This window comes from Colletotrichum aenigma, assembly GCF_013390185.1.
Source record: "Colletotrichum aenigma strain Cg56 chromosome Unknown KSG_Cg56_contig02, whole genome shotgun sequence".
Lineage (NCBI taxonomy): Eukaryota > Fungi > Ascomycota > Sordariomycetes > Glomerellales > Glomerellaceae > Colletotrichum > Colletotrichum aenigma.
This window is the reverse complement of record NW_023500908.1, coordinates 35,513-49,464: the sequence shown is the minus strand read 5'-3', so window position 1 is coordinate 49,464 and position 13,952 is coordinate 35,513. Positions and strand designations below refer to the sequence as shown.

Below are 13,952 nucleotides of genomic sequence, written 5' to 3'. Positions count from 1 at the left end.
GGAGTCTCACGATATCCCTTTTATCAATCAGTCAAGCCAACAGCTAAAGCCGGATGACGGATCCGATGGAGGAGCTGATGAAACTCAATGTGTTTTGGGGCTGGCGTTCACAGGCTGGTGGCTTTACTCTCTGAGCAAGTCGGAGGCTAGTTCAGGGGCTTCCTTGTCTGATCTTCGTGGCTCAAGGGGTGAAAACGGCGCGATTATGGGGCGTCGGCCCCCAAAGCACTGGGGTAATCCCCCGGAACGCGTTGGAACCTAAAGCTCCCCCGAGCTCTTTTTCAACGTCGTCTGGTTTTTCATTCTCTTCTCAGTCATTGACGAGGTGACACGGGATCCAAATCTTTTATAATGTTTTTGAACACAGTCGGTTTGGTGCTAGGCGCTGCACAAGTCGTGCATTGTTGAAAATTCGCGACCGCGGACGAGTTTCGCAGTGCCTTAACGAGGAACCAAGACACGTTGGTTGCTTGTGAGCACATCATCCCTGATCTGGCCCCAAACATGAGTTCTGACCTGTCCCAGTCGTTGCGGTGAGCTCTTCTCTTGGATTTGATAACTACTACAGAAACCCGTTTTCTGATCTACATTAGCCTTCAAGGTATGGCCTGCCATTGTCAGGAAGACGACGCCGAACACATTGTACTGATTCGTATTGCAGCGCCGCAAGCGACAGCCTCGAACCCCAATGGGCAGAGGTTCATCAAGAACACCCGAACGCCATCGCAGTCGACTGTCTCCACGACCGTTCTCTCTGCGACGAGACTGATCTAGCGTCTTTCCCAGCCATCAGACTGTATCTTAAAGACGGCAGCATGCAAAGATACCGCGGGCCCCGCAGGACTAAAGAGTATTTGTCCCATTTTGAAATCTGAGGGATTCATGGCTAAAGGTTACCGACAGTATCACGGCTTTTGTGAAGAGATTGTCGCGTCCAGTAATCACATATGTCACGCAAAATGCTGCAAGTGACTTCTCAAAGAGCGACAATGTTGTTCTCGTCGCCAGACTGGCGAATAACGACGACAGTCTGCGAGTAAGATTTGACAATTTAGCAAAGCATTACCATGACCGATATTCATTTGGTGTGGTCGTCTAGCGTGAGCTGCCATAACAATCTTGACAGCCTCCAGTTCAATGCAAACGACCTTTCGGCAGTTGATGCGTTACAGTCGCTCATCCGTCAGTGCTCCACACCTCTCGTGGCACAGCTCACGCGGAGGAACGAGATGGAACACTTGAGTGTAAGTTTTCACAGTCGAGACATGTATCTGAGTGGGCTCTTACTGCTACCAGGCTGGCAAATCGCTTGTATACTTCTTTGCCTCTGACCACGAGCGACGGGAAGAGTATTCCAGCGACATCAGACAGCCCGCAAGAAACTTTCAGGAGTACCTCAACTTTGTTACTGTGGACTCTAGCGAGTATTCCGACATGCTAGTAGGGCTAGGACTTCCAAAAGACGTATCTGAAGCATTGGCGCTTCAGAACCCCCAAACTGGACAGATTTTCCCGTACATTGGCAAACTTGACACCAAAAGCGTGGAAAGTTTCATTGTCGATATTTCCGAGGGCAACGTCCAGCCTTGGGATGGTCAGTCGCCAGTGGCAGAGCAGGATGGGGTCCAGAGTGTGCATGATGAATTGTAGGCATTAGCTGCCAGCTCTTAATATCTCCAGCCAAATTTTAAGCTGGAAGTATCAACGAACTAGACAGAATTCGAGATGTCGAATAACAGCATACTAGTTTGCCATACGTTGCGATGCGAACCTCGGCAGAACCAGATCATGTCGCCCACTCAAGTTCGTAGGAGATGGGGGCGTCAGCATGGCAGGTCGTCGCGACCAATTACTGCACAGTTCCCGTCTGACTCATCCAAACATTTGGTGCTTCGGAGCAAAAGGCCAAAAGTTATCTTTGCCCTCCGTCACCATGAAAGATTTGGACCAAACCGCCTGTCAAAATGGACCAATACCGGTATGACATGATCCTTCCAATGTCGATTCTCTGCAGTCACTGCCAGGCGATCCCTCTCAACAATGACCAACTCGGCAGTCATGGAACAGTAGCAGCAGATGGGTCACAGTATCTTGACTTTGACAGCGAGTGTGAATCTTTCGAGATTCCGATTGGCTGGCATTTCGAAATCAGTTGGCCATCACTCGAACAACTCCATGCTCGTCTGCAAAGTTTCTATTGCCCAATTTGTCGTTGGATTAAAGACGCACTCACTGAGATTGGTGCGGACAGAATGTTTGAGTTGCATGAAATCAAACGATATGTCAAGACATCGTTATCTTACGCATGGGGCCTGTATCCTAGAGCTGCAAGACGCGGGCTTCGGGCGTTAGTAATGAATGCCCACTTTCACTCCCACAGCAAAAGTAAGAAATGGTGTAGTTCTTATGGTTAGACATTGACCAGTAATACAGATTTGATAAAAAGTCTTTCCGTTGATTTTCGAATCACGTCCAGCAGAGTGATTCCCACCTACACATCATCGGGTAGCTATTGAACATGACACTTCATTGAAAAGGCAGGAAGACTAATGTCCTGGCCTTGTAGATAGTCTAGGCGCACAACCCGCTGCTTCATGGCTCAGTCTTGGCGACCCAATCTCTTACCTGGATCCTGAATACGTTCAATGGATGGAAGAGAAGCTTTCCTTGTGCGAAAACCATACACAAGTTTGTCATCCCATGGCACGAGAGCATTTGATTCCCGACAGACTCATAGACGTGTCCAATTATGCTCTCAAAATTGTTCCAAAAAGGGAAATATGGCAGGGACCCGAAACCTTTGACCGAAGATATGCGGCCCTGACCTACTGTTGGGGAAAGAAAGAAGATGCCTTAGCTCAGGCAAAATTGACCACGGCGAACATGGCCCAAAGGCTTCAGAATTTTGATTTCTCAGAGCTCACCATTACAATCCAAGAATCCATAATGGTCACCAGAGCTCTTGGATTGAGATATCTCTGGGTCGACGCACTCTGTATCAAATAGGGTGCTGGAAGCGACTGGGCCATCCAGTGCGCCATCATGGACAAGATTTATCGCAATGCATACGTAACTGTCTGCGCGTTAGGGTCGGCCAGCTGTCGGCAAGGGTTTCTGCAGAAGCGAGCAAAGATGACTCTACCTTTTCAATCCCGACTTCATCCCAGCATCACAGGCTCGTTTGCAGCTGACCAGCCAGTCATCCGCGAGACAGGACACTGTCTGGACCCTTGGTCAATGGATTATGATGTCGCAGAGAGTAATTGGGACGACAGAGAATGGAACTTCCAGGAAAACGTGCTTTCAACACGAATATTGCTATTTGGGAAGCGCAGTGTCCATTTCTCTTGCTCCGAATTTCACGTTTCCAAGCAATGCCGTCACTGGGCTGGGAGCGAATCATTTCAATTTCCATCAGCGAAGCATATGGAGTATGACCGCGTTGAACTTTATGATAAATGGTCTTCCCGCCTTGTCACCTCTTACACGGATCGGACCAAAACCCTGACAGTTGGAACGGACGTTTTACCAGCATTTGCGGGCACAGCTCGCCTGTTCCAGGATCTAAGTTGCGAGAAATATGTAGCAGGACTCTGGAAAGGGGACCTCCACCGGGCATTGGTATGGATGCGCGCTGAGGCAGCAGATGACCGAGTCTGGCTGGATGGGCTATTGAGCCCCAAGACTTACATGGGACCCTCATGGAGCTGGGCCAGACTTGCCCACATGTGCGACGGAGTTGCCTTCCCCATATACCAAGTCGGAGAGCACGCTGTGTTTTCATACACCCGCTGTCAGCCAGAGTATGATCTGCATCATTTCGAGGCTACGCCGTCCGGGCCCAATCAATTTGGTGCGGTATCCAACGGCGTATTGGAGATTACCACCAAATCGCTTCCTCTTAAATCCAGCATGTCGACGACACAGGAACAGGCGGCGTGGTGCGACGAAAGCATTTTACGGCTTCAATACGATGGAAAAACCACCGTCGATGCACAGTTGGACTTTGAATGTCTCCGAAATGATACCGTGATGGTTCCTTTGGGGGTGGAGGCTTCAAGACTTCGATTGATCCTCATTGGGAGTACGATCGAAGAGCCCAAGGCAAATGATTTCTGTGGAGACGATGCTGAGAGCGACGAATGGATAGAATGCCGCATTGATCATAATGAGCAGAGTGGAGTGCGTCGTCCCACTGAAGGAAAACAGCCGTTAAGACCTATAGCAAAGAAGCATCGAACGGCATATGGGTTGGTGGTCTACCCGACGCTCGTGAGTGGAGAGTTCTACCGGGTTGGGATATTCTTCTCTACACCGCAGTCAGGGGCAGGACTTGATGCTTTTGAGCTGTCTCATACGGAGAGAATATCTATTGTCCAGGGAAGTCTCAAGTGTATATCCTTCCTCCTTACTCATTCAGATCCGTACAGAAGCTACGGATCATACGGTCCTGTAGCTCGGCGACCTGTGAGTAGTTCGGCTTCTCCAGACTCTTTGACGAGATAGATGTCTTCATGTCTTACACCAAACCTGTTCTCAAGGTAGATGCCTGGCTCATTGGTGAAGGTCATGCCCGGCTGAAGCAAAACTTGGTTGTTCCACTTATTTAAGTAAGGGGACTCGTGGGCTAAGAAACGTTAGCAATCATACGTGGGTCTCGGCGGCGGGTACGAAAACTCACCTTTGATACCAATGCCATGTCCCAGACGGTGAGTAAAACCGTAACCGTAGCCTGCATCCTCAATAACGGTGCGCGCGGCAATGTCAACACTGGCAGCCGTGTTGTTCGGCTTGAAAGCAGCAGCAGCCGCAGTCTGTGCTTCCAGCACAACGTCCCAGACCTTGAACTTCTCCGCTCGGAGCTCGGAGGTCATTTCAGAGGTATGCATTGTTGATGACTTCCTGAGAAGTCCCAGGAGCATGCCAATTATGCTGCGGCTTTCTATCTTGGGCGGGTCAATGAAGAAACTGCGACAGATGTCCGAGCTGTAACCCAAAAAGTGAGCGCCAACATCAATGACAACCATGCTCTCGGTCGTCAACTTCTTCCAGCCAGTGACGAAGCCGCCATGGGGTAAGGCTCCGTGCTCTTCAAACAGAACAATGTTGAAGAAGAGTTGGAAGTCGATGGACAAAAGAGCACCGTTCAGGATTTCGGTTACCTCATCTTCGGTGAGACCAGGAACCAGGCAAGGCCGCATTGCCCTAACCGCAACCACGGTCCCGGTGTTGACGGCGCGGAGCAGCTCTACTTCTGCAGGAGTCTTCTGTTGTCGCACAAGCTCCACTTCCGGGTTCAGACCGACGGTCTCAAATCCGACGGAGCCCAGACCACGGACGATGTAATCACGCATCTCCTCATCAACCATGACTTTGGCCTTGTGGCCATCGAAGAGACGCGACTTAAGTAGTGTATCGTATGGATTCCAGTGCTCTTCCCAGATCACAATGTCAAGATCCTCGTCTCTAGAAGGAATTCCCAACATGCGAACTCGGCCCTCTTCGAAATGGGGGGACAGAAAGGCTGTTTTGGCAGTGACTTCACCAGATGATGAGGTCTGAGGCAAGACCAACATCAGAAACGGTCGCTCCTCAGGCTCCCATGGCTCCCAATCAACCTGGGAAATATTGCCATAGTATCTTTTCCAACGTCAGAACGGACAGAGAGGCTATATTCACAGGGCGGACTAGCTTACTGAAAAGTGTAGCCGGGTTCAAGTACGAAGGCGTCTACACCTGTAGCGGCTAAGGCCCTGGCGAGACGATCCCGTCGCTCAATGAACTCGTTGCTGGAAATGGGCACAGCAGAGTGGAGAAATGACAAGTCAGACTTCAAGTTGTCGATGGCGCACTGCTGAACCTTTTGGAAGACTGTTTGTTGGCTGACGTGGGATAAAGAAGATTTGTAGAAGGTGATAGCCAAAAGAAAGAGCGCAGTCACAACAAGGGGAACCATTCGGGTATGGCTCGCCTTCGGATGCGGCGTCGGAGCCGGAAAGGCTGGAGCGCGTCTGGGATGCTTCTCTGGATTGGGCATCGGTCGTTTTGTATCTTCAACAGACAATTGTAAGATTTGTCGAGTCGAACTGACGAATGGATTTGTGTTTTTCTGATTTTTTCGCGAGTGAGAAAATGACAGGCAACTGCAGAGACAACGGAGGATGAACTGCCGAGAGGTCGGATGTCGGGGGCTGTCCGACTTCGCGCACCAACCCCTCTCCGGGGTGCAGCAGATGCGGATCATTTCCTGGCTTTGGAATGTTCCCCACACGAGTCACGCCAGCCACGCAGCAGGTACCAACACTTGCAGCAACCAACTCGTATCATTCGCAAGGGTGTTGATAACGCATGCGTGTTTCCCTCGGGTTACATCGCCGAACCGGACCAGCAGATAGGAATGCAATCGCTGCCTGTTATTTGCCGAAGACCTGAGGAACCCGGTCCGGAGGGTTGGGTGAGATATCGAGCCGCGGTAATGAGTAAAATGGATGGGTGGTCCGCCGGAGTTTGGAGAGGATTGTCGTTACCCTCTTCTCTCCCGGGTTTGCCCATCAATCTTATGTTTTGCTCGTGGAACTGCAGCGAACCGGCACTATGAGCGCCGAACCAACACACGACATCGACGCGCCCGCAAAGTTGCCGACGACTTTTGCGGGCAGCGACAAGATTGCAACCGATGATGCAAAGGCGGCTGCGAACGTGGAGAAAGGAAAGATAGACATTATGACGGAGGAGCCTGAGAAGACCTATTACAGCACCGTTTCTGTCTGGCTTATGGTCTTATTCTCTGGCTTGGCGATTGGTTCTGACGGATAGTATGACTCTTTCCGAACTCTCGTCATGTCTAGTCTTAATCCCTCTTGACGTCCGAAACTGACAGTTGTCTCTACAGCAATGCCGCCGTCATTGGCAATGTGGAGCTGCTGCTCGCTATTCTATATCCCGACGAATTAACTGACACAATCTACCAGCGTCTGTCTAATGCGTTTCTCATCGGAATGATTGTTGGCATGCTGCTTTTTGGCGTGGTAGTTGACCAACTTGGACGAAAGACCGGCGCCGTTGCAACCACAGTTCTGTTGGTGCTGGGCATCACGCTCTCCACGGCGGCCAGCGGAACAAACCCGACTGGAATGTTCTGGATGTTGATTGTGGCTCGCGGTATAGCCGGCGTTGGTGCTGGTGGAGAGTATCCCGTGTCAGGCGCTGGTGCAGCCGAAGCCACAGACGAAGACGCCAAGTATCGCAAGAGGAGAGGCTTCATGTTCGCCATGTTGGCGGATTTGTCAAGCAGTCTGGGATATATCTGGGGCGCTTTGGTGCCCCTGCTTCTCTTACTGTGTGTTGGTCAGCAAGTTTCTAAGTATGACATCGTCTGGCGAACATCTTTTGCTCTCGGAATGGCACCCCCGCTTCTCATTTTCTGGTTCAGGATGCGCATGGCCGTTTCAACAGCATACCGCAAGTCAGCAATGCGTAAGCAGCGCACTCCTTACTGGCTGGCTTTGAAAAGATATTGGAGGCCTCTCATCGGCTCCGCTTCGACCTGGTTCCTATACAACTGGATCAGCATTCCTTTTGGTATTTTCAGCTCTACCATCATGTCTCGAGCCAACGCCGGTGACAGCCTCGTGAAAACACTTGGATGGGGTGTCGTGATCAACTGCTTTTACGTACCCGGTCCCTTCATCGGAGGATATCTCTCCGACAAGATTGGTCGACGTCAGACAATGGCCTTGGGGTTCACACTGCAGGCAATCCTTGGATTTGTCCTCGGTGGAGCGATGAACCCTATCCAAAAGATCTTCCCATTGTTCGTCGTGTTGTACGGTATTTTCTTGACGTTGGGCGAAGTTGGGCCTGGAAGGTAAGCGAGACATCGGCGGGCCGCCTGGACTCGTGGGAAAACCTCGACTGACATGATGTCTAGTACGGTTGTCTTGACTGCTTCGGAGTGTTTTCCAACCTCCATCAGAGGACAGATGATGGGTCTAATCTCGGCTTTCTCAAAAGCTGGGGCAGCTATTGGGACACAGGTAACTTCGTCTCTTCCCACTAGATTGTGGCTTTTACTCAAATTAACTTGTTCAAGGTATTCACGGCCATTCTCAACTCTTACACGTCGGATCCCTCGAAAGGAAACCAAGTCGCATTCTTGATTGGCTCAGGATTCGCTGTCCTGGGTGCCATAATCGCACTGTTTGTCATTCCGGACGTGTCTCGCCGGCTGAACGATGACGATGAGGCTTGGAAAAAATACCTGCAGGAGAACGGCTGGGAGGCACAGTGGGGCGACGAGGTTACTCGAGATCCATCGGGAGTCATAATGAACAAGGCCGCCTCCTGAGAACCTAATTCTCAGTCGCATCAGACCTCGGATCGGATGAATAGTCACCCAAGGGTCTGTTTGGCCGAGCCTGACGAGTTACCGAGTCTGGGAGCTAGTTTTCTACTGCTGCTGCTGCTGCTCGGACAGACTTTGACAATGGCGATGCTCGACATCCCCCGTGTGATCCGTGTCTGATCAATTGATAAGTCCAATCTGATTCTTTTCCTGAAGCCTGAAAAATGCGACCGAGGCACTTTGACATGATGACGGTTGGTTGTGTGATTTGTGTCTTGTCAAGCGGCATGGCAAGGTGCCATTCGGTCAAGATCCCCTTGCGATGATCCTTGCTGACCTACCTATTGAGGATTAGCGAGCCAAAAATACGAGAGCCAAGAAAACGGACTGGTCACCGGCGATTCCCATTTCTGTTGAGTGATCAAAGCCAAAGCATAAAACATAAAATCTCCCCCCGGAAAGGCGAGTTTCTTTCAAGTTTGAAACCCAACGTGTCAAAATGAGGTTCAATCTGTGTGTTCTTTTGAGTGGTGTTCTTTCTGGCCTTGCCCAACTCCTGGCAGATCAAGACCTTGCGATTCCGGATAAGTACATCATCAGTCTGAAGGCGAACATACCCGAGACTGCCGTTGAAAACCATCTCAAATGGGTGCGGGAAGTACACAAGAAGCGGGATTTATCCCGTCGTGATCTTGTCGGAGTTGAAAAGACCTTTGACATTGGCTCTTTTCACGCTTATGCGGGTTCCTTCGATGAAGAAACCTTGACAGAAATCCAGGCAAATGACGAGGTACGTCGAGTCGAAAAAGACGATTGTGGAATTATGTTTGACGTCTGTCATAGATCGAGCGTGTGGAGCCAGATACTTCCATCTATCCGTTCGACGTCGTGTCCCAGCAGCAAGCGACCTGGGGTTTGGGCACGATCTCACAAGTGGCCCCTATCGATGCAAATGCCAGCCTTAAAGATGGATTTGAGTATCTCCATGATGAAAACGGTGGGAAAGGTACGTTTGCATACGTGATTGATACTGGTGTCTGGGTCGACAATCCCGACTTTGAAGGGCGGGCCGAACTAGGATACACAGTATTTGCGGACATCCCTTTCGAGGACAGCACTGGTCACGGCACGCATGTTGCTGGAACTATCGCATCGAAGACATGGGGAGTTGCAAAGAAAGCGCGTGTGATTGCTGTCAAAGTCATTGCACCTGGCCGAGTAAGTAACTTAAAGGAACGACGGAGACGCTGAGGCTAACATACATCTGCAGGGTGTCATGTCGGACTTTATGGATGGATTCTCTTGGACTGTGAACAACATCACGGCGATCCCTGGTCGTGCTGCCGTGTCAGTGATCAACATGAGCCTGGGTGAGTCATATGTAGCTGGAAAATTGGTTTGAAAAAGCTGACCCCATTAAGGCGGCCCAATCAACTACGCATTTGATAGCCTGGTGCACGCAGCATCCGAGCAGGGAATTCTATCAGTCGTCGCTGCCGGCAACGCCGGTGTTGATGTGAACCGCATATCTCCAGCAGGGGTGGTTAGTGCTATTACGGTCGCAGCCATCGCTGCAAACAACACCGTTCTAAGCTACAGCAACTTTGGGTCTAAAGTCGACTTGTATGCTCCAGGAGTTGACGTGTACTCGCTTTCATTAGAGGCAGGAAAGGACGTAGCATTGACTGGCACATCTATGGCCTCGCCGCACGTTTCTGGCCTGGTGCTATATCTGAAGAGCCTGGAAGGAGGCCTAGAGTCTGTCGAGGCAGTAACTGCCAGAATCTTGGAGCTGGCCAAGCCAGACGTCATTGATGGAGTACCAGAGTACACGCCCAATCTGCTCGCATACAACGGAGTCGAACCAAGGCTGCAGCAAAGAGGGCCAGAGTAGTCTCTGAGACATGAGTAAATCATCTTTGGCAAAAGTAATGGGATGATGCATCATACGACTCAGCCCACGCTGCCATGCCGGCATCATGGGGAAAGACAATTCAAGCGCTTCCAGACCATGCTATTCCTTTAACACCGAAGGAAATCCAATTATAACTCCGAACTTTCTGGTCTGGACCCAGACAAGAATGGATTCGAGGACTTTCGGGTGTCTTGCCGTGCCATTTCCCCGCCTTGATAAGCCGTCACACGGGTGCATCTCCGGTCTTGAAGGGGCGTGAGATGTGGGGTTGTAGTGACTAGGTTCACTCCCACAGAGGTCAACTACAGCTCTTTCACTCCCATTTAAAGTAGCGAACCCCCCAAGAATATGGTTTTCTCAGTCGTAAATGTAGATATCCAACAAACAAATTTGCCGAATCTATACGCAACCTACAATGGTATTGAACTACGACTTCAAAGCCCATCTCAGTCTGGCTCCAGCCGCAGCACTTGGGCTATCCATTGGTATTCTTGCCTGGATAATCTCCTCAGCAGTAGGGCTCGTCTCTATGTTCTCACCTTCGTTCATGACTGACATGGAATACGAAGATTAGGAAATGGCCTCATTTCAACCGCCCCAAGTCAGTTATCAGACAGGTCGAGAGTCAGGCTCTTAACGTGCCGACCAAGGCCCCTTTGCAACGGCTTGAGAACTTCGACTGGACGTCCACATCACCAAAGAAATTCAGGCCCTTTAAGCCGATTTATCACATCACTATGGGTTCGTGTACTTTATAGGAATGTCCGTGGGACCAGTTCTGACAACTCTGGGTGAAGCCCTACAGTCTGACACGCCGTCCGACCTGGTCACAATCGACAAAGACTACCTCGAACGAATAAATCTTCGCAAAAGCCTCATCAATCAACACGGCCAGACAGTTCATGGATACGTTCCATCTGGAAGAGATGCGGTGCAAGAGCTTTACAGCTACCTGATGTCGGAGTACCTGCCCACTCGATACCCCACATTATTCGACCTAGCGGAAAACGGCGCCATAATTAAGAATGAGGTGACGCGAGATGAGTACTCAGTCGAACCCCCTATGGATACACTCGCTGCCCTACGTGCAGTGGGCACGTCAATCGAAGAGGACATTTTCATCCTCAAACCAACACCTGATGGACATCAGTGTGTGGCATTCATGTGCTGCTTCCCATCAGGATGGAATCCTGCCTCAAAACTTGGTCAACATATGAACGCAATCCACACAACTGTCCCAGCCTATGAAAAAACAGGACCAAGCATGGAACGTTTCTTCACAAAGCTGAAAGCCGGAGAGAGCGTCAAGCGTGTCAATGTTAAGTCCAACTCGCAAGCAGAAAGTGCTCGAAGTGTATAAGCTAACGCATTAGGAACCAAAGTGGACGATTCAGACGCACACCAGTCTGTATAATGCGAAGGGGAACCACATCCACGGCGAATATAAGGTGGATCCCGAAGAGCACATCGATGCGGAAAAGGTAGATACAGAAAGATCCGTGAAGTTGAAGACAGAACGAGCCAGCTGACACATGCAAAGGCATTTGTGCGATGCGAATTGCAAACTTTGAGTCGGCTCCCGAAGTCACACAGCATTCTCTTTTCATTCACGACGTACTTGTACCCCCTGAACGAAATCAAGGCCGAGGGCATGGCTACTGCGCTTGCTGATGCAATCGAGGGTTTGAGAAAAGGGAACTGCCCCGGAATGTGGAAGTATAAAAGCGCTGTTAGATGGGGCAAACCGGTTTGCGAGTACCTACGCAGTGCCTGAGTTCATGATCGCATTGGAACGCGCTAGCTATAAAACTATTATTTTGCACCCAAATAGTAAATTTTCGTCAAGTTGTTATCGTAATTCTGTCTTTCGTGTTAATGTCAGGAAATTCCATGCCAAATTTTAGTCAAATATCCAATATGTGGGAAGTGTTAACTGTGAGGAAAGAGACGCGCGTGCTCTCTTGCATTAGACGCCTTTGTTGAGATCGAGGACTGACACATCTTTCGGTCAGGCTACAACAGAAGTCGAATCACAGAAAAGGTGAAGACGAAGAGACGCGGAGAGTTAGCTGGCGGAACTGGAAGAGCAAGGTGGCGTGTGTGTAGCAAGTGTCCATCAAAATTGGGTGTACCCCAGTCAATCCCAAATCTAGATCCTGGGGATACGCCATTTACGCGGGTTGCGGCGATACGCTAGACACGCTTTGGGTCCCACACCTGACAGATGGCTGCCAGTGGGATGCATGACGGACTGCCAAAAAGGAAAGTCAAAGGAGACCTAAATACTTGCACATAAACCGACGTTGGCCGATGAATGGTGGGCAAAGACCGTTGACCACATGCGAACATGCAGGTGCAATCGATATTCAGATCGACCTTCTCTTTGCTGTTGATTACGTTGGGCAAGGTGAATCTTACAGTCCTGCTGTCCAAAATTGCCCATCAAAAGCTGTGTACGAATTAGCACACTGTGAAATGGGAGCATTGCTTTCATCCCGATTATCATCATGGTTCCTGTCCATATCCACATCATAGCTGCTGTTGCCCCAAGCTTGTCGCCCGTATCATCCATATGCGCGCATGGCAGCAATGTGTACTTTGAGCCATACAAGAACATAGAATCTTCACGTTCTGTGCACTAAAGGCACAATTCATAAGTCACATGTGTCTCGGTATGGTATCCTGATATACATGCTGTCCTCGTAGGTCCTCAGTCCCGAGCTCCGAAGTCGGCACGGGTGGCGCTGAATCGGGATCCGAATTTCAAGAATCACGCGGTGGGACGGGATATCTTCAAATGAGCACGAGTGAAACATTCCAGTCATTCCCAAGAACTTAGTGATGTAGCAAGAAGGTGCTCAGAGTACATCCAATGTTAAGTCATACGTTTGATCGATCTGACACACTTTTCCGAATTATGGAAGATAATTAGTCCTACAGGAGAGGATTATCTAGTCCAAATTGGGTATCCTCAAGATTTGACCTACCGGACTCCAAGCTCTGGCAAATATTGCGTTTCAGTCCTGTAAGTTGATGTGTAAATTCCCCAGAAAACATAAATTTGACTAATTCGTAGCAGCTACATTGTGGACGGTAACTCTGTCTTTCTGACTGCGCTCGAATCACTACATCGGCGGCTGTCGATGCTACCACAATGATTCAATGGCGGAGTCATCGTTGCTGTCAGATACCCTTTCCCCCCAGACTCAAAGACAGTGATGAGCCCTCGGCGGACAAAGGACCTCACTCCGCCTGCTGAAGGAACGTCTGCGTTGAAGGGGGGAGCTGATGCTTTTCTCGGCTTGATCCAAGTCAAGGTGAAAGATCTGGTTCAACGAAGGCTTCGGGAAATTTGTGGCGCTATCATTGGAAAGGAGGCACTCTATGGCCACTCCCTTGGAGGTCTCTTTGCTTTACATGTCCTTTTCACTGGACCGAATAGTCTCGACTGCTATTCGTCTAGGAGTCCAAGCACTTGGTGGAATGGCCACTTTGTCCTGAAAGAGGAGATCGTGTTCTGTGGAACTGAATGCCATTTGTGTTTCGCCGCCTCCTTACTGTTGACCGTCGGCGGACAGGAACAGAATCCCTGGAGAAGGCGAGGTGAAGGCGATGGTTGTTAGAAAGAGGGAGAGCAGATCGGCGCCAGCAGCGAAAGATGGTGGATAATGTCTTGGCGGTGGAAAAACGCCC

At 50.1% G+C, this 13,952-nt stretch overlaps 5 protein-coding genes across 5 annotated transcripts; 4 read left to right on the top strand and 1 right to left on the bottom strand.

Moving 5' to 3' along the window:
- Positions 1-504: 504 nt before the first annotated feature.
- pdiA-0 (Protein disulfide-isomerase) lies at positions 505-1,650 on the top strand (the record flags this gene model as incomplete). The annotated part of the gene is made up of 5 exons (XM_037317290.1): positions 505-533; positions 662-850; positions 904-1,036; positions 1,134-1,244; positions 1,297-1,650. 5 exons carry the CDS (start codon positions 505-507, stop codon positions 1,648-1,650), a joined length of 816 nt encoding a protein of 271 aa, XP_037183591.1.
- Positions 1,651-4,433: 2,783 nt separating this feature from the next.
- Positions 4,434-5,956, bottom strand: CGCA056_v002030 (putative peptidase; the record flags this gene model as incomplete). Its single annotated transcript, XM_037317289.1, has 3 exons — positions 4,434-4,627; positions 4,682-5,640; positions 5,697-5,956. 3 exons carry the CDS (start codon positions 5,954-5,956, stop codon positions 4,434-4,436), a joined length of 1,413 nt encoding a protein of 470 aa, XP_037183590.1.
- Positions 5,957-6,594: 638 nt separating this feature from the next.
- GIT1-1 (Glycerophosphoinositol permease 1) lies at positions 6,595-8,347 on the top strand (the record flags this gene model as incomplete). Its single annotated transcript, XM_037317288.1, has 4 exons — positions 6,595-6,815; positions 6,893-7,867; positions 7,931-8,036; positions 8,093-8,347. 4 exons carry the CDS (start codon positions 6,595-6,597, stop codon positions 8,345-8,347), a joined length of 1,557 nt encoding a protein of 518 aa, XP_037182588.1.
- A 496-nt stretch (positions 8,348-8,843) lies between these two features.
- SMP1 (Subtilisin-like proteinase Mp1) lies at positions 8,844-10,256 on the top strand (the record flags this gene model as incomplete). Its single annotated transcript, XM_037317287.1, has 5 exons — positions 8,844-9,134; positions 9,188-9,562; positions 9,615-9,714; positions 9,766-10,202; positions 10,254-10,256. The coding sequence occupies 5 exons, from the start codon at positions 8,844-8,846 to the stop codon at positions 10,254-10,256; spliced, it is 1,206 nt and encodes a 401-aa protein (XP_037182589.1).
- Positions 10,257-10,674: 418 nt separating this feature from the next.
- On the top strand, positions 10,675-11,619 carry CGCA056_v002027 (uncharacterized protein; the record flags this gene model as incomplete). The annotated part of the gene is made up of 3 exons (XM_037317286.1): positions 10,675-10,773; positions 10,829-11,000; positions 11,057-11,619. The coding sequence occupies 3 exons, from the start codon at positions 10,675-10,677 to the stop codon at positions 11,617-11,619; spliced, it is 834 nt and encodes a 277-aa protein (XP_037183548.1).
- Between the last annotated feature and the right edge of the window lie 2,333 nt (positions 11,620-13,952).